Source organism: Hypomesus nipponensis, chromosome 24 (assembly GCF_054491055.1).
Source record: "Hypomesus nipponensis isolate SF chromosome 24, ASM5449105v1, whole genome shotgun sequence".
Classification (NCBI taxonomy): domain Eukaryota; kingdom Metazoa; phylum Chordata; class Actinopteri; order Osmeriformes; family Osmeridae; genus Hypomesus; species Hypomesus nipponensis.
The window spans coordinates 9,036,533-9,055,000 of NC_140384.1; the positions used below are offsets into that span (position 1 = coordinate 9,036,533).

The 18,468-nt window shown below is 51.2% G+C and overlaps 1 protein-coding gene across 1 annotated transcript in view; it reads left to right on the forward strand.

Annotated features, from left to right (window-relative positions):
• pcsk5b (proprotein convertase subtilisin/kexin type 5b) overlaps window positions 1-18,468 on the forward strand; it is a 36,600-nt gene that overhangs the window by 12,685 nt on the left and 5,447 nt on the right. Inside the window, exons 10-27 of the mRNA XM_084690310.1 lie at window positions 1,472-1,575; window positions 2,544-2,661; window positions 3,550-3,738; window positions 3,917-4,053; window positions 4,129-4,254; window positions 4,336-4,438; window positions 6,042-6,235; window positions 6,613-6,697; window positions 7,306-7,409; window positions 7,503-7,641; window positions 7,905-8,020; window positions 12,681-12,783; window positions 13,014-13,150; window positions 13,842-14,042; window positions 15,286-15,354; window positions 17,602-17,644; window positions 17,854-17,999; window positions 18,225-18,428. Of these exons, the coding sequence (XP_084546436.1) occupies window positions 1,472-1,575; window positions 2,544-2,661; window positions 3,550-3,738; window positions 3,917-4,053; window positions 4,129-4,254; window positions 4,336-4,438; window positions 6,042-6,235; window positions 6,613-6,697; window positions 7,306-7,409; window positions 7,503-7,641; window positions 7,905-8,020; window positions 12,681-12,783; window positions 13,014-13,150; window positions 13,842-14,042; window positions 15,286-15,354; window positions 17,602-17,644; window positions 17,854-17,999; window positions 18,225-18,428 (2,318 nt within the window). The remainder of the gene's footprint in view (window positions 1-1,471; window positions 1,576-2,543; window positions 2,662-3,549; window positions 3,739-3,916; window positions 4,054-4,128; window positions 4,255-4,335; window positions 4,439-6,041; window positions 6,236-6,612; window positions 6,698-7,305; window positions 7,410-7,502; window positions 7,642-7,904; window positions 8,021-12,680; window positions 12,784-13,013; window positions 13,151-13,841; window positions 14,043-15,285; window positions 15,355-17,601; window positions 17,645-17,853; window positions 18,000-18,224; window positions 18,429-18,468) is intronic.

Genomic DNA, 18,468 nt, shown 5'->3' on the forward strand with positions numbered 1-18,468 from the left:
TCCATCCCTCTATCCCTCCACCCCTCCATCCCTCTATCCCTCTACCCCGGCATCCCTCTATCCCTCCACCCCTCCATCCCTCCATCCCTGTATCACTCCAGCCCTCCTCCCTTCCATACAAACACCCCTCTATCCTTCTTTCCCTTTGTCCCTGCATCTCTCCATCCTCTGGAAATGGAGACGGAGAGAGGAGAGGAAAGAGAGGAGAGGAAAGAGAGGAGAGGAAAGAGAGGAGAGGAAAGAGAGGAGAGGAGAGAGAGGTGTGAAAGAGGATCTTGCAGCCCTGGCTGGATATTTAATGGTGTATCTTCACAGGTGGTGGGTCAGATTAGATCGGGCTATCTCACATCTTCAGCCAATCAGCAGGCGTGTTGTTGTTGTTGTTAGACGGATGCCATGGCCTAGTTATCGTAGGACCACATGGGCCCAGGAAGATCAAACGTCCCTGGTAATCATGATGGTATTTCTGTTTCAGGAGTGGCTGCTGATGCAGAATATCTTTGATCATCTGGGCTCTGTCAATGTTTAACATCGTCTCTCTCTCTCTCACACACACACACTCGCACACACCAACAGCTGGTGGTTTAGTTAAGGAGGGGTGTGTGTGTACAGAGTGGGCCATCTGAAGGATGCAAGGGAACACTGAAGGATGCTGGGCAGGGGGATTTAGAGGAGGTGAGACAGACATCTGTCTGTTTCTTTCTGTCTCTCTCTGTCTTTCCTTCCCCTCAGTCTGTCTCTCTGTCTGTCTGATGTGCCTGTTACTCGGATACTGTCCACCTCCAGGTTCAAGATTCGGGGGAGGGAGGGAGGAGGAGGGTCCGAGTGACTCGAGGGAAGGCTTCCACTGCAGGTCGGAATGTGCTGGTCTGGACGTCTAGGCGGAGGGAGGGAGGGAGGGAGGGAGGGAGGGAGGGAGGGAGGGAGGGAGGGAGGGAGGGAGGGAGGGAGGGAGGGAGGGAGGGAGGGAGGGAGGGAGGGAGGGAGGGAGGGAGGGAGGGAGGGAGGGAGGGAGGGAGGGAGGGAGGGAGGGAGGGAGGGAGGGAGGGAGGGAGGGAGGGAGCATCTGGTGGGCAGATGAGGGGATTCCTGGTGAAGCTGCTGACCCACTTCCTGCTCCTTTGTACATGAAAGGACACATGGCGGCCATCTTAGAAGGGCTCTCACGTGAGATCTGAGATGGAGGGAGGGAGAGAAGGAGGGAGGGAGGGCGAGAAGGAGGGAGGGAGATGGAGGAGAGAGGGAGGGAGAGAGAGAGGGGTGTAGAGTGAAAGAGGGAGAGAATTGAGGGAGGGAAAGACGAAGAGATGGAGATGGCACAGTTGGAATTGGAGGGACGGAGGGTTGTACGTCACCCTGCACTTGTTCAGCTTCCTCTCCTCCAAACACACACTCTGTCTAGATAAACGCTGGTCTGCTGTCAGAGAGTGTGTGTCATGTGTGTGTGTGTCATGTGTGTTGTCCTCCACAGCTCACTGCTGACCTGGAGGGACGTCCAGCACATCATCGTCAAGACGTCTCGAGCCGGTCACCTCAACGCCCCCGACTGGAAAACCAATGCCGCGGGTTACAACGGTACACACACATACACACATACAGACACGTGCTCATACTCTCACACACACACACACACACAAACACACAGACCACAGCTACATAAACTACTTTGCAATCTGCCAACTACCTGTCAGGGAGTCCACGGGGTGTAGTGTGTGTGTCTGTGTGTGTGTGTCTGTGTGTGTGTGTGTCTGTGTGTGTGTGTACTGCATGTGGGTCAGCCAGGCAGCAGTCCCAGTCTGGAGTGTGTCCAACCGACTGTTTAAAAGTGAGAGACAGAGAGAGAGAGACACAGAGAGAAACAGAGAGAAACAGAGAGAAACAGAGAGAGAGAAACAGAGAGAGAGACAGAGAGAGAGAGAGACAGAGAGAGAGAGACAGAGAGAGAGAGACAGAGAGAGAGAGACAGAGAGAGACAGAGAGAGAGAGACAGAGAGAGAGAGACAGAGAGAGAGAGACAGAGAGAGAGAGAGAGAGAGAGAGAGAGAGAGACAGAGAGAGAGACAGAGAGAGAGAGAGACAGAGAGAGAGAGACAGAGAGAGAGAGACAGAGAGAGAGAGACAGAGAGAGAGAGACAGAGAGAGAGAGACAGAGAGAGAGAGACAGAGAGAGAGAAACAGAGAGAAACAGAGAGAGACAGAGAGAGACAGAGAGAGAGAGACAGAGAGAGAGAGACAGAGAGAGAGAGACAGAGAGAGAAGAGGGGGGAGGGACTGGGAAGATCATTTCCGATTGGTTGTCTGATTGGCGAGGCAAAGACAGTGAAACATGAGTGGTTGATCCGTGACAGATCTTCCACTCAGAGACCAATCAGAAACGGTCTCCTTCTCTGCAACACTCCCCTTGGAGGACTTCAGCCAACCACGTCAGAGCACAGATGACAGTAGGGAAGGGAACATGGAAGGGTGTATCAGAAAACCAGGAAGTGATCGGCAGTCCGACAACCAATCACAGCGCTCACTCCTGGTGTGGGCGTGTCTTCCAGTGAGCCACCTGTATGGCTTCGGCCTGATGGACGCAGAGGCCATGGTGAAGGAGGCGGAGCGATGGAAGCAAGTCCCCTCGCAACACATCTGTGTGGAGAGCGCCGACCGTCAGATCAGGTACACACACACACACACACACATGTGGAAGTCCCCCTTGTTGCCCTGTACTATCAATCACACACATGGCTGTCGACAAGTTCTCTGCCTATAATTGCGTGTATATAGTGTGTGTGTGTGTGTGTTTAGTATTAGCCATTCTAGGAGCCAAGAGCTAGTTCTGGGGGTTCAGTCTCCCGATGCTGACCGGCTCTCTGTAATCCAGTTTGCTCCTGCGAGTGAGTGTGTGATTGACTGTCACACTCTCCCTCCAATCCAGATGGAGGGTCTGCCAGTTCTTCTGCGTTTTACACCCTTATTTTTCAGCCTGCAGCTGGAATCTGTAGGAGTGCTCTGAGAGACTAGTCACATGGAGGTCACTGTGTGTGTGTGTGTGTGTGTGTGTGTGTACCAGTCCTGTGAATCACTAGCTTATCAAGCCCGATCCCTCTCTTCATATGCGGGTTATGTAAACCCTGCTTTTTCTTAGGAATGCTGTGCAGCGTGTGTGTGTGTGTGTGTGTGTGAGAGAGTGTGTGTGTGTGTGTGTGTCTGGCAGGGCCGTATGTTTTCATCTCCGAGCTGGCTGGACGAGGCTCCACAGCCGTCATCTCAGACAGCCTCTGGGAGGATTAGTCATGTCTGAAGCTGCACCTCGCTCCCTAACCACATGCTCTCCGTGTCCTGGGGGTGTTCATGATGTCACTTCCTCCTGCCCTCCAACACCCATCACAGTGTAGTCTGTTTGGGATGAAAAGTTGCAGCACGTCTCTGTCTACTTGAGTGTTTTGTGTACAAGTTCAGACTCTATAACATCCTGAGATGGCTTCAGCCGACAATGAAAGGTCCTGCGATCCGATTGGCTGATTGCGCGGTGACTGACCTTCTCCTATTGGCTGCGTCCTGCAGGACAATCCGCCCAGAGCATGTGGTGCGGACGGTGTACAAAGCGACGGGGTGCATCGACAACTCCAACCACCATGTGATTTACCTGGAGCACGTGGTGGTGCGCATCACCATCACACACCCTCGCCGTGGGGACCTGTCTATCAACCTCACCTCCCCCTCGGGCACCAAGTCTCAGCTGCTGGCCAACAGGTGAGCACACGCACAGATACACACACGCGCACACACTTGTACACAAACACACAGATATATAAACACACACATACACACACACAGATAAAAATTGGAAACACATACATAGTCTAAACACTCTTGAGCCTCACTCAAACTCCAATGTTGTGGTGTGTGTGTGTGTGTGTGCCTCCCTTAGGTTGTTTGACCACTCCATGGAGGGCTTTAAGAACTGGGAGTTCATGACCACACACTGCTGGGGGGAGAAGGCTGCTGGAGACTGGATCCTGGAGATCCACGACTCACCCTCGCAGCTCCGCAGCCAGAAGGTTCCAGGTCGGTCTCGTGTTCTCCAGTGTTCTCCAGTGTTGGCGAGTGTGGTGATATTCTGACGTCTCCCTCCTCCCCTAGGCAAGCTAAAGGAATGGTCGCTGGTTCTGTATGGGACCTCTGTGCACCCCTACTCCTCGCTGCACGTTGAGAACATGCGCTCTGCCGAGGCCCCCATCGATGAGGAGTTCACAGAGGAGTACAACGGTAGGTGGTGACCCCTAACGACCCCTGACGACAGAAACAAAGGGCAGCGGTTTGCTAGCGGGCTCTTGTGTGTGTCCCCAGGCCCCTGTGACAGGGAGTGCAGTGACAACGGCTGTGAAGGTCCAGGCCCTCACCAGTGCAGCAACTGTCTCCACTACTTCCTCAAGTTCAAGAACAACACCAGGTAGGAACGACAGCACTCCACTGAACCTACACCACACCAGGTTCCAGAACGCCTGCTGTCCCTCTCCGGGTTCTAGAACGCCAGGTTTCCTAGGACTCTGCTCTCAGGGTCCCTGTGAGCAGCATGCTGGGTTCACATGCTGGCTGACAGACAGCTGGGTTCACATGCTCGCTGACAGACAGCTGTGCAGTCGTCAGGAGAGCGGCTGGAAGGCCTCCTAAAGAACTGCGTGTGCCCTCTAATTAGAGCTCTCTAACACAGCATCCCCTCCAGGAGCGCTTCATCTACCAGCGCTACAGGGAGGAGGGTCACCCAGGGGTGGGGTTAGGGAACGGAAAGGGGGCAGTTTAATGCTTATGTAATGACATCCTTGTGTCTGACTTTGATGGCCTGGACTAAGTGATGGGGGATAGTAACCTAGGTGGTCTGTGTGTGTGTGTGTGTGTGTGTATGGGCCCTGTTTCACCATGTATAATCAGTGTGGAGGAGAGCGGGCCGAGCAGGTTTAAGGAGCGCTCCACCAGATGGGCTGGACTGCACCTGCTGAGGATACAGCATGTAGATGGAGGCACACACACTATACATGTACACACACACACACACACACACACTATACATGTACACACACACACACACACACATTAGACATGTACAGACACACATAGGAATGGGGGTTACAGGGTTGCTGTCACGCACACTGTTTTCATGAGCACACATGCGGTGAACTTTGTCCAGCTCTGTGGAGAGGAGGGTTACTGTGCAGCTCTGTGGAGAGGAGGGTTACTGTGCAGCCCTGTGGAGAAGAGGGTTACTGTCCAGCCCTGTGGAGAGGGTTACTGTCTTGCTCTGTGGAGAGGAGGGTTACTGTGCAGCTCTGTGGAGAGGAGGGTTACTGTCCAGCTCTGTGGAGAGGAGGGTTACTGTGCAGCTCTGTGGAGAGGAGGGTTACTGTGCAGCCCTGTGGAGAGGAGGGTTACTGTCCAGCTCTGTGGAGAGGAGGGTTACTGTCCAGCTCTGTGGAGAGGAGGGTTACTGTCCAGCTCTGTGGAGAGGAGGGTTACTGTCCAGCTCTGTGGAGAGGAGGGTTAATGTCCAGCTCTGTGGAGAGGAGGGTTACTGTGCAGCTCTGTGGAGAGGAGGGTTACTGTGCAGCCCTGTGGAGAGGAGGGTTACTGTCCAGCTCTGTGGAGAGGAGGGTTACTGTCCAGCTCTGTGGAGAGGAGGGTTACTGTCCAGCTCTGTGGAGGGGAGGGTTACTGTCCAGCTCTGTGGAGAGGAGGGTTACTGTCCAGCTCTGTGGAGAGGAGGGTTACTGTCCAGCTCTGTGGAGAGGGTTACTGTCAGCCGGCACAGAAATTTCTCAGCTTTATGATTGACATGTTCAGAGTACTGGCATTCCTGCCTCAATCAGCCGCTGATAACAACAAGCATTATCATCATTCCTATTCTTTCCTCCCTCCCTCCCTCCCTCCCTCCCTCCATCCCTCCATCCCTCCCTCCCTCCCTCCCTCCCTCCCTCCCTCCCTCCCTCCCTCCCTCCCTCCCTCCCTCCCTCCCTCCCTCCCTCCCTCCCTCCCTCCCTCCCTCCCCCCCTCCCCTGCAGGACCTGTGTGTCGGACTGCCCTACTGGGTTTTTCCGTGACGACAGGAAACGCTGTAAGAAGTGTTCCGCTCAGTGTGACACGTGCGTGGGTAGTCGTAGCGACCAGTGCACCACCTGTCGGACGGGCTACTATCTCAGCGAAGGCTCCAACACCTGTGTGGCCAGCTGCGAGGACGGCTTCTACTTTGACCATGGTAGACACACACACTCTCTCACACACACACACACACACACACACACACACACACACACACACACACACCCTCTCACACACACTCTACAAAGGTAGAGCTGTTGCTTCCTGCGTGGCTGTTGCCTCCTTTGTGGCTGTTCCTTCCTGTGTGTCAGTTCCTTCCTGTTTGACTTCCTCCTTCCTGTGTGGCTGTTCCTTCTTGTGTGGCTGTTGCTTCCTGTTTTGACTTCCCCTTTCCTGTGTGGCTGTTGCTTCCTGTTTTGACTTCCTCCTTCCTGTGTGGTTGTTGCTTCCTGTTTGACTTCCTCCTTCCTGTGTGGCTGTTCCTGTCTGTGTGGCTGTTGCTTCCAGTTTGACTTCCTCCTTCCTGTGTTTCAGATGCCAGCATGTGCAGGAGATGTCATGAGAATTGTAAGAAGTGCAGCTCATCCAGCGTGTGCTCAGAGTGCAAGCATGGGATGAGGTGAGCAGAACTTCCCCTGATTCACCCCTGACCTCCCAGCAGCCCCCCCCCCCCTCCCCATTCTCTGACATCAAGAGTCCCATCCTGCAGAGTTTCTTGTGTCGGCGGTGTGGGAGGACGAGGCAGTAACATGTGTTACAAGACCACAGTAACACACATTCCCACGGTTACACATACATTCCCGTCTTACTTCACTAGTAGAGAAAGGTGGGAAAACCAAACCAGATGCTTTCTGAGAAATGTGGCTAATGTAGGCCAGCTGGTTTAACCAGCCATCCAGCCAACCAGCCAGCCATCCAGTTATCCAACCACCAGCCAGCCTTTACAGAGAAGAACCCTCACAGTAACTTCTCAGAACAGAGTTTATGACCTGATGTGCTGCTTTCCTGTGGACTTTCAACCCACCCTCCCACAGTCACACACACACTTTCCCTCACACACACACACACACACACACACTCTCCCACACATACACTTACACTTACACACACATACACATACTGACTCACACACCCCAACCTCTTGTGCTATCATGCTTTGTCCTAGTTGAAGATTGTTCTGACTGGTACAACCTGCTGATTCAACTGTCTGCCTGTCTGCCTGTCCAGCCTCCAGAACAACAAATGTCAGATGACCTGTGACCCCGGAACCTACTACAACGGGCACAGGAGGGCGTGTGAAGCGTGCCACAGGGCATGTGCCACCTGCGCAGGTAACCACAGCACCCTTCTCCGGTTACCACCACCTTAACTACGACTGTGTCCCGGGAAGAGAAGCTCACTGACGTTTCACTTCCTGCCTGCAGGCACGGGGATCGAGGCGTGCAACAAGTGTGCGGAGGGCTACTTCCTGGAAGAGTGGCGCTGTGTCCCCAGTTGCAGCGTGGGATACTATCTCTCCGAGCAGACCTCAGACAAAGGAGACGCCCTGAAGTCATGCAAGAAGTACGTCCTGCCTCGTGACATCACATCCTCCTGCGTGACATCACATCCTCCTAAAGGGACCCGATCCCTAATATAAGTTCTGATTGTGTAGACCTCTCTCACCCTCTCCCTCTCTCTCGCTTTCTCCCCTTCTCTCTCACCTTCTCTCTTTCTCACCCTCTCTCCTTCCCTCTCTTTCTCCCTTCCCTCTCCCCTTCTCTCTCACCTTCTCTCTTTCTCACCCTCTCTCCTTCCCTCTCTTTCTCTCCCCCTCTGTCTCCCAGGTGTGACCACAGCTGCCAGTCGTGTTCAGGTTCTGGGGAGAGGAACTGCAGCACCTGTGTGAGTGGATACAACCTGGAAGCAGGAGTCTGTGTGGTCAGCACCATCTGCAAGGATGGTGAGTGCTCTGCACCTCTCTCTCTCTCTCTCTCTCTCTCTGTCTCTCTCTCTCCTGCTCTGCATCGCACTTACTCACTCTCCTGCTCTGTCTCTCTCTCAACATGTTTCTGTCACACTAACACACTCCCAGTACTCTGCTCTTGAACACACTCCATCCATCGCTCTCTCAAAACACACCTTGTCTCCGTTATCTCTCTCTGTTAAACACACACACACAAACACCGTATTCACGCGCGTTCTGTAGTCCTCACCTTAGGCTGTCTCCCCATCTCAGTTTCTATGCATGAGTGTCATGCATGTCATCTGCTGTCCTCTCAGTCTGCAGAGCATGTCACCCCTCCTGTCTTCATCACCTGCTTCCTAGTGTTCACCTGTAGTCTCCATCCTTGATTCTGCATGGATCCTGCACGTTGCAAAAAGCCCTCTAAGCTAACAGAATCGTTTCAGTGTCTGACTGGCTGGCTGGTTGACCGGTTGGTTGACTGGTTTGCTTGGTCTGGTAACATGGTTCCAGCCAGCTTGTCCGCCAGTAAGACCAGCTAGTCCTTTGTGACCTCTGTGTGACCTCTGCTGATGATTTCCTCATACTCCCAGTGCATCCTCAGTCAGCCAGTCAAACCCAGGCAGGAGCTCTGTTGGCCAAACCGCTCAGTTAGTTGTTGTGAGAGGTAGCCTATCGAACGTGAACAGAGACTGGTTTGTCTGGCTCACTGGCGATCCACTTGAAGAAGTTTTATTTGATGACAAATTAAACATGGACTCTCTCTCTAATTGTTTGCCGTTCTCTCTCTCCCCCCCCCCCCTTCCTCTGCCCCTCTACCCCTCCCCCAAAAATCTGTTTGTTTTTCATTTTTCCCCTCCTGATGTGGATCCAACACATTCCTGACGGACTTCACTCTGTCCCCCTCTGATGACATCACACCTGATCCACCCCCCCTCCTTCCTGTCATCCTTACCAATCACACGGCCCTTTCTGCCTTCTCCTGACCAATCCAACCCCCCCCCCCCCGACCTCCCATCCTCCCTCCCGCCTCTTCTTCCTGGTCTGTGGAAAGCAAATGAAGAATCGTGGGCGGAGGGCAGTTTCTGCGTGCTCGTTAAAAAGAACAACCTGTGCCAGCGGAAGGTGCTGCAGCAGCTGTGCTGCAGAACGTGCTCCTTAAAGGAATGAGGAGGGAGGGCGGGGGGGCGGGCCGTGAGGGGGGAGGAGGAGCAGGACGGGGGGCGGGCGGCGGTCACAGAGGGGTCGGGAGAGCGGGGGGAGGCTCCTCTCCCTCTCTACAGCCCCCCCCCCCCCCCCGCCCCAGCATCCACGCCCCCACCCCCCCCCCCCACCCCCAGCCAGCCCTCACGCACGCTCGCTCACGGTCACGTAATTTATAAGAGAGTCCGTGCCTCTTAAAGGAACTGTGTCGGAGGTGCGATGACAGAAGTACAACAAACCTACCTTTATTTTTCTGTACGGGGACTCAAGGTCAGGGGTCATACGACTGGGATGGACAAACAGACGAATAAACAAAACTAGTCATGTGTCGGTATTTTGTGACCAAAGCATCGATGCCAAAATAATTGTTCCTATTATTATTATTATTATTATTTTTATTTTTTTTGCCAGTGTAGGATATGTAGCTTGAAAGGAAGTGACCCGCCCACTGAATCTGAGTGTTCATTGGATGCACAGACAAACGTGATGAACCATGGAGGAGACAGGTGGCCTGTTTGTAAATAAACTTCAGAAAGCTCACTTAATAATGTGAAAACTGTCTGGGCTTGACTTTGCTATATATATGTATACATTATATATATATATATATATATATATATATATATATATAGAGAGAGAGAGATATATACACACTCAGCTGTGTGCATGTATACACACACACACACACACACGGACAAATACAGAAACACTTGAAAAGACTGATGTTAGAACCCTCTATCACAGTCCTGTAACGAGCCTTCACTATTGGCTCCCTGCTCTGGCCTGTCTGACCATCATTGGTGCTCATCTTCATCATCCTCATCGCTTACCCTTTTCTCATCCTCTCTCTTTATTCTGACTGTGTGTGGTGTGTGTGTGTGTGTGTGTGTGAGCATGGGAAGGGATAGAAATGGAAAAGATTCAAATAGCATGCATCCATCCTGCTCACATTGCTTTACGAGGTAGCTGAACAACGTTCTACCCCTCTCAGACACACCTGTACAAGGTGTTCTTTAGGCCCCTGCCCCTCTCACCTGCAGCAGCAGTGATGGGCATGAGCTCCCTCTCTGGGCAGGCCTGGTTCTCCTGCCCACTGCTGGTCCTGGTCACCACACAGCACCGACACAGGACTGTTACAAATCTCAATCAGATCATATTGGTCAATACATGGAGTGCACTTGATTACTTCACGGTGAAATCAGTGAAGTGGGACCTACAGTTTTAAACTCCCCTCACCTCTAACCAGGAGCGGGATCTATAATGGGTTCAATTTTATCAATTCAGGTCTGCGTGATAAAATAAAGATTTTCAATGTAAAAGGCTCTATCTATTGATATCTATGGACTTAAAAAAAGTTTTTTTAATTCGGAATGAATTAAATCAAAATGGAACATTCTGATGTAATGTGTTTCACTGTGTGCATGTGTGTGTATCACCTCAGACACACACACAGGTCGGGTCCTACCCAGCCGGATCTATAACGTGTGACCTAGAACCTTGTCCTGTTAGTCCTGGCCCTGATGGAACAACTGCAGACGGAACCCCCACCCCCGTAGAACCCCGTAGAAGGTTCTGAACGTTCTGTATTCCAATTCTATAACATCCACATGGGTTAGACCCCGCCCCTCTGGTGGTGAGTCGTGACATACTTCCTGTTTGGAGTGTTGCAGTGTTAGGTAAACATGATGTACTGCTGGTTCTGGTTCAGTAAAAATAAAGATGGATGGAGCCCTTCGGTTAACTAAAATGTGTTCTTTGTCATTGTTTAAGATGACTTGAATTGACCTTTAGTTACGTGTCGTAGAAGACACCCCCCCCCCCCCTTATATATATTTTTTTGTTTGTTTTCAACTGTAATACCTGTGTCAATGCGTATTAATGTTTCTCTAAATCCTTAGTTTGGGATTTTATTTTTTACTTTAATTTTCTTATTAAAATGTTTAATCTGTTTGCTTTTTTGTTTTCTTGTTTCTATGGGGATTTTCATTAGTGGCAGTTGGCTTGTAGAACCCTGGAGTTTCTCCTGTGTCCCTCTATCCCTGTGTCCCTGTGTCCTTTAACAGCAGCAGGAGGAGAGTTTCTCCTGCAGTCTGGAGCTAAGCTTAGCAGGACTGTTACGTTCGCCCATCTACAGGTCACCTCGCGGCAACACTAAAGTATGCCCATATGGTAGAGAAGAACAGGACTGACAAAACTGAGAAAGATTAACGCCCACTCTCTCAAATCTGGCAAAAGTAATTAATTCGTTTAGCATTTTTAAAATTTGGAATTAATTAATTCAGCCTGTAAATAGTCCTGGATCTGTCGTCACTCTATCTTGCAGTTCCCTCTCAATATCTTGATATAAATATTAAACATGATTAGATTATACATATATTAATATACATGTGTTTTTTCATGTGAATAACTGCCAACTCCTTCAGCAAAGTTGTTTACTTTCTTTCTCATCGTTTAAATCTTAAGTTTGAAGGCGTCCATCTGTGCTCAGTTATTCCTGTGTGTGTGTGTGTGTGTGTTTGTGTCTGTGTCTGTGTGTGTGTTTGAGAGAGATGGGGTGTGTGTGTGTGTGTGTGGGTGTGTTTGAGAGAGGTGGTGTGTGTGTGTGTGTGTGTGTGTGTGTGTGTGTGTGTGTAGAGGGGGTGAACTGGGGCTTCTTCCTGTGCTAGGACACAAAGGGGAGCTTTTGTTTTGATGAAAACAGTTCAGCTTTTCACAGAAAATCACAGTCCAAAGACCAATAGACAACCCTGCTTTGGAAGGCTCTGACACAAACACTGATACACACACACACAGCACCATCCTCTCTCTGTCAGCACTGAGCAAGAGAGAGTGTGTGTGTGGGGTTACTGGTGGATATAACCAGAGACTGTTACATCTCTAACAAGGTAGGGTAATGTTACTCTATGGCCCAGTTCCCCAGACAAAAAACATTTTCAATGCAGATCTTCATTGAATTGTCTTTACATTAGGACTGGTGTAATCCAAGTCTGGGAAATGGCCTATAAGGTAAAGGGATCATTCGGTCAATTTTCTGGGGGAACTAGCTGGATGATAAGTCTCCTATCCTGTGTGTTAGGGTGACAGGGAGGTCCCATCTATTTTAGGGCAGGTTATACTATCGGGATCTCCCCAAGTTACTGTCTGGGTCTAGGTAAGATGTAGAGATAGACGTCACAGTGTGATTCTCCTGTGTGTGTCTACCTTGGTAGGGCCTAGGGCAGGGTCTAGGCTTAGGTCAGGGTCTAGGGCAGGGTCTAGGCTTAGGTCAGGGCCTATGGCAGGGTCTAGGCTTAGGACAGGGCCTAGGTCAGGGTCTAGGCTTAGGACAGGGCCTAGGTCAGGGTCCAGGCTTAGGACAGGGCCTGGGGCAGGGTTCAGGCTTAGGACAGGGCCTAGGGCAGGGTTAGTTGTACTGGCGTGATGTTTAGTGTGCTGTGTGTGCACCTGTCCCTAGGTGAGTACTTTAGCTCACACGGGAATTGCCACCTGTGTGACGCCACCTGCCAGCTGTGCACCGGCCCCGAGGTGGAGGACTGCATCAGCTGTCCCAGTAGCAGGTGAGGCCAGGGGTCAGAGGTCACACAGCCAATCAGAGGAGCCCAGCCTTCAGCTATTTCTATTGGTTGTGACACGTGGGGATGAACTGTAACGATATCTGGACCCTGTTGAAATTCATCAAATACACATCCTTCCTTGCTAGCTGAAGAGGGGAACAATTGAGAAGTTATGAGTTTCTCGACAGCATGTTTTGGAGAATTTGACCTCCTTCCCCACTCCTCCTGGGCAGGTACTTTGACGAGGGCAAGTGTGTGATCCGTTGCCAGAGGGGGCGCTACGCCATGAACCGCCAGTGCCACCTGTGCCACCACACCTGCCACGAATGCAACGACGGCGGGCCGGACAACTGCACCAGCTGTGACAAGGGTAGGCTGCTGCCCTGACACCCACACCTGTTGGAAACACGGGGGTCTGGTGTGTGTCTGGGCTGCGCGTGGTTTAGGTCAGCCTGTGTGGTAACAGCGGTTTGAAGCTCTGGCGTACTAGCACTGTTAACAGGCTTCACATCTCCTTAGGTGGTCCTAATATTGACACACACTTTACACACACACACACACGACCTCACCAGATCAGGAACAGATTCGCTGCAGATTCAAAGCCCTCAGCTCTTCACTTGGCACGTGCAGTCGCCCAGCCGGCCAGCGAGACGGTCGCTGTGCGTGTGAAATGTGGTTCTGTTTTAAACTGAAGCCATGTGGAAGCCAGAGAGACCAAACAATAACACCAGGACTCCTGAGAGAGACTCACACGCTGCTCTCTCCTTTTGGAAGTTGAGAGGGGGGGATCTACAGGGGAGACTAGACTTTGAGAGCTGATGTCACGGCTCAAGGTTGTGGATGGAGTGGGACTTTCCCAGGAAGATGAGAGAAGCAGGAGAAGGAGGAGGGTGGAGTCTGGTCTAATACTGAAAACTCTGTAAGGAGGGTCTGTGTGTATAAGCACAGGAGATATACGGTGTTTCCCTTCAGATTAGTCTGGGCCTCCTTGTGCCAAGGTGTCTAAGCATACATCTGGTTGTGTGTGTATGTTTCCATCTGTCCATCTGTCTGTCTTGTAGACAAGTATCAGGTGTCCAGGTACCTGTTTGGGGGGGAATGTAGGGATGCATGCCCCGACTCCTTCTCCCCCTCCTGGAGGAACCGCTGTGAGGCATGCCCCGCCCATTGCTCGGTCTGTTTCGCCCCCGACCACTGCCTGCACTGTAGCCCCGCCCACTACCTTAAAGACGGGAAGTGTGTCCCTCTCGAATGTGGTGAAGGTAGGAACACACACACACACACACACTCAGACACACTCAGACACACACACACTCAGACACACACACACTCAGACACACACACACACACACACACTCAGACACACACACACACACACTCAGACACACGCACACACACACACTCAGACACACTCAGACACACACACACACACTCAGACACACACACACACACACTCAGACACACACACACACACTCAGACACACACACACACACACTCAGACACACACACACACACACTCAGACACACACTCAGACACACACACAACCTTCACTCTCTTAGAAAGACACTCACAATATTTAGATCAGAGGGTCTGTTGCTCCTGAGGCTCATCTGCTCCCATGACAGAAGAGGGGGGGCAGGTGGAGAGGGGGATGGCTGGTGGAGGGGTGGTGTTCAGGAGAGGGGGATGGCTGGTGGAGGGGTTAGGGTACAGACAGTGGGCTGAGAGAGAGATCAATCTGAATCAGAATGGATTTTATTCTCCATGAATGTTTGCACAAACGAGGAATTTACTTTAGCAGGGAGGTGCATACATTAAACATATAGGAATATTGAAAAATCCACTTAAATATCTGGACTAACTATACAAAAGGAGCAAAGTATAGCTAATACTAAGGGGGGTCAAGCTAATACTAAGGGGAATAAAAAATAAAATATATGTAGCCATAATTTACAATCTAACCTAAAGGTGTAGCTTGGGGAAAGGAGTGGCTTTTGACTGCCGATCAAGAGGACGCAGGTTCAAATCCCCCCTTTGTTTGCCACTGTGGAAGAAAGCCCCTGCTGTATTTATTATTATGAATATGTTATTATTATGAGGACTGGGAGGGAGATAAGACTGCAAGATAGGAAGTACAGATTATGGACTGAGAGATTACAGGAAGAAGAAAAGGAAGAAAGGCAAGAGAAAGAAAGTGTGAGGATGAGAGAGAGAGAGACAGAGAGAGACAGAGAGAGACAGAGAGAGACAGAGAGAGAGAGACACAGAGAGACACAGAGAGACACAGAGAGAGGAAGAAATTCTTCTCATCTGTAGACATGTCTAGACTGATCCTGAGCCCTGTCTCTTCAACCTGCCATTACCGAACACACACACACACAGCCTCACAGGCAGCATGAGGTATTTGTTCCCTATAATATTTATAATATTCCCATTGAAAATATTGTATTTTACACAAAACAAAGGCTTATTCTGTATGTGTGTAAATGTGTGTGTTTTGTAGGTGAGGTGGAAAATCCAGAGTATGAGGACTGTGTGCCATGTGAGGAAGGCTGCAAGAAGTGCCTGCAGAGTAAGAAGACACACACATACATACAGGGGGGGGGGGGGGGGTCCTCGTCTGTCTGTCTGTATCTCTCTCTCTGTCTCTCTCTCTGTCTCTTTCTGTATCTCTCTGTCTGTCTCTCTCTCTGTCTCTCTCTCTGTCTCTTTCTGTATCTCTGTCTCTTTCTGTATCTCTCTGTCTGTCTGTCTGTCTCTCTCCGTCTGTCTCTCTCTCTGTCTCTGTCTCTCTCTCTCTCTTTCTGTATCTCTCTCTCTGTCTCTCTGTCTCTTTCTGTATCTCTCTGTCTGTCTGTCTCTCTGTCTCTCTGTCTCTTTCTGTATCTCTCTGTCTGTCTGTCTCTCTCCGTCTGTCTCTCTCTCTGTCTCTCTCTCTGTCTCTTTCTGTATCTCTCTGTCTGTCTGTCTGTCTCTCTCCGTCTGTCTCTCTCTCTGTCTCTGTCTCTTTCTGTATCTCTCTCTCTGTCTCTCTCTCTGTCTCTTTCTGTCTGTCCGTTGGTACTTATAGCTAAGAGAGAGAAGTGTCTTAGCTACAGAGCCACAGATAAAGACTTTGAGATTATAGTTTCTGCCAAGGGCCAAGAGATGACATGTGCAATCACCACAGCTATAAAACCTGTGTGAGTGAGTGTGAGTGAGTGTGTGTGAGTGTGTGTGTGTGTGTGTAACCCATCAAGGCCCCCTCCAGCCTGAGAGAGCGTGATAAGAAACAGAATACAAGACAGAAGCCCTCTATTCTCCACCTCCCCTCCTCTTCCTCTGTTGTTCCTCTCAGTTACCTCCACCCTCCCCCCCAACACTTATTATGCATCATGTCATTTTCATCCAACCGCCAGTGGTTATCACCCTCTTCACAGCATGCTGCACATTTTACTCTCTGTCTCTCCTCATCTCTCCCTCCCTCTTTCTCTCTCTTTCTCCCCTTCATTCTCTCCCTCTCTCTCTCCCATTCTCTCTCTCTCTTTCTCTCTCTCTCTCTCTCTCTCTATCTCTCTCTCTCTTTCTCTCTCTCCCTCTCTCTCTTTCTCTCCCCAAATGTACCCCTTCCTCTCTCTCCCTTCCTCTCTTTCCCTCTGCAAGTGTGAGTGAATTATAGTGTGTTTGTTTTTGAATGCGTTTCATAGATTACTGCTCTACTCTAAATTTGTGATAGGTTATTGCCGTCTGGGTAACTACCTGTTTCTGTATGTGTATGTGTGTGTGTGTGTGTGTGTGTGTGTGTGTCCAGAGGCTGTGGAAGTTTTCATCTTGGCATGCTCCATTAATATTTATGTGAAGCGTTTTTTGTCTGATGTCAAATAGATGGAGCCTGAGGGCTTGATTTCCGACCACTTACTCTCATTCCCCCCCTCCCTCCCCCCTCCCTCCCTCCCTCCCTCACTCCCTTAGTAAGTGCTGCTGCAGGTAGAGGCTTGTTGCCTCTGTAGAATGATGCTGTGTGTAGCTCTGGGGGATAGAGGCCTGGTGTGGCCCTGTGGGAGGGAGGGAGGGAGGGAGGGAGGGAGGGAGGGAGGGAGGGAGGGAGGGAGGGAGGGAGGGAGGGAGGGAGGGAGGGAGGGAGGGAGGGAGGGAGGGAGGGAGGGAGGGAGGGAGGGAGGGAGGGAGGGAGGGAGGGAGGGAGGGAGGGAGGGAGGGAGGGAGGGAGGGAGGGAGGGAGGGAGGGAGGGAGCTGGTGAGGAATGTCCCAGAGGGCACTCAGCTAAAGAATGAGCTTTTGTCTTTCTTGTCCATCACACCTTCTCTCCTCCTCCTCTCTTCCTCCTCTCTTCCTCCTCTTCGACTATCATCCCTCTCTACCACTCCTCCTCCTCTCATCCTCCCTCCTCTGTCACCCCTCTCTCTCTCCTCCTGGGGTTGTCAAAGCTACCGGCGGACAACAAAGCCGTTCCCTAGGTAACGAGTCTGACGGCTGTGATTGACAGTAGAAGGTTTAGCAGATTAGTGGAATCTAGAAAGAGTTGTTTGGAGTTGTGAGGCTCCACAGTGGAGAGAAGAGGTCAGTCTAGCTCTACTAGGGACCTGGGAAGACGGCCGTGTCTGCTATAGTGCTACACTGCCCCCTGCTGGACGCACAGAAAACTGCAGCCAAACTTCTAGGATTAGGACTACAATAAATACAGCTTTGAGGAAACACTGGGACCTGATCCCAGATCAGCACTACTGAAGACATGGTCTAATACAGACATGTATGCATGTATTCTGTTCTTAAGCTCTGTTCTGAGGTCAGTGATTGATGCAGGTCTTGTATTTCTAACAGAGAACCCCAGAGAATGCCTCACCTGTGCTGAGGACTACTACCAGTAAGTCAGACACAGGACCACACCTGGATGGAGTTCATCAAGCAGTTTTTTGTCATAGCATAATTGCTGTATCACATCCATCGCTCTCGTTGTTATGTATTAACGCAGCTAACCCATACATCCTCTCTTTCTCCCATTCTTTATTTCTTGTCCTCTCTCGCCCCCTCTCTGCTCCTCTTCTCCCTCTCTCCGTCTCCCCCCCCCCCCAGGCTGGGTCCAGACTGCTACAGGAGCTGTCCAGACAGGACGTACAGTGCTGAGGACTCCATGACGTGTGTCCGCTGTGAGGACAGACACTGTGTCAACTGTGACCCTCAGCAATGCTACTGGTGTGAGGAGGGACACTACATCTCAGGTAACACACACTCACACATTAACACACACACATTAACACACACATACACGCTGGCTCAGTACGGAAGCTAAGACCCATCAATATCCTTAAGCTGAGATGGACTGACCTTATATACCAAAACGATACAGGAAAGTATGGGGTTCTGCAAGGCCCCTGTCTGACCAGGGCCCCTAGAATCATTCCCCCCTTTACTGCGCCCCTGTGTGTGTGTGTGTGTGTGTCCAGATGGCGAGTGCGTGGAACACTGCGCGGAGGGCTTCTACGTGGACGAGGAGAGCCAGGAGTGTGAGCCGTGTCACCGTGAGTGTCGCTCCTGCGGGGGGCCAAACTACGACGACTGTGACTCCTGTGAGGACGACTTCACTTTGACGGCCGGGCAGTGTGTGGACGGACTCAACAGCGCCTGCGCCCAGAAACACTACCGCAACGGTGAGATAGTATGCCGGCCCCCTCCCACTCTGACCCCTCC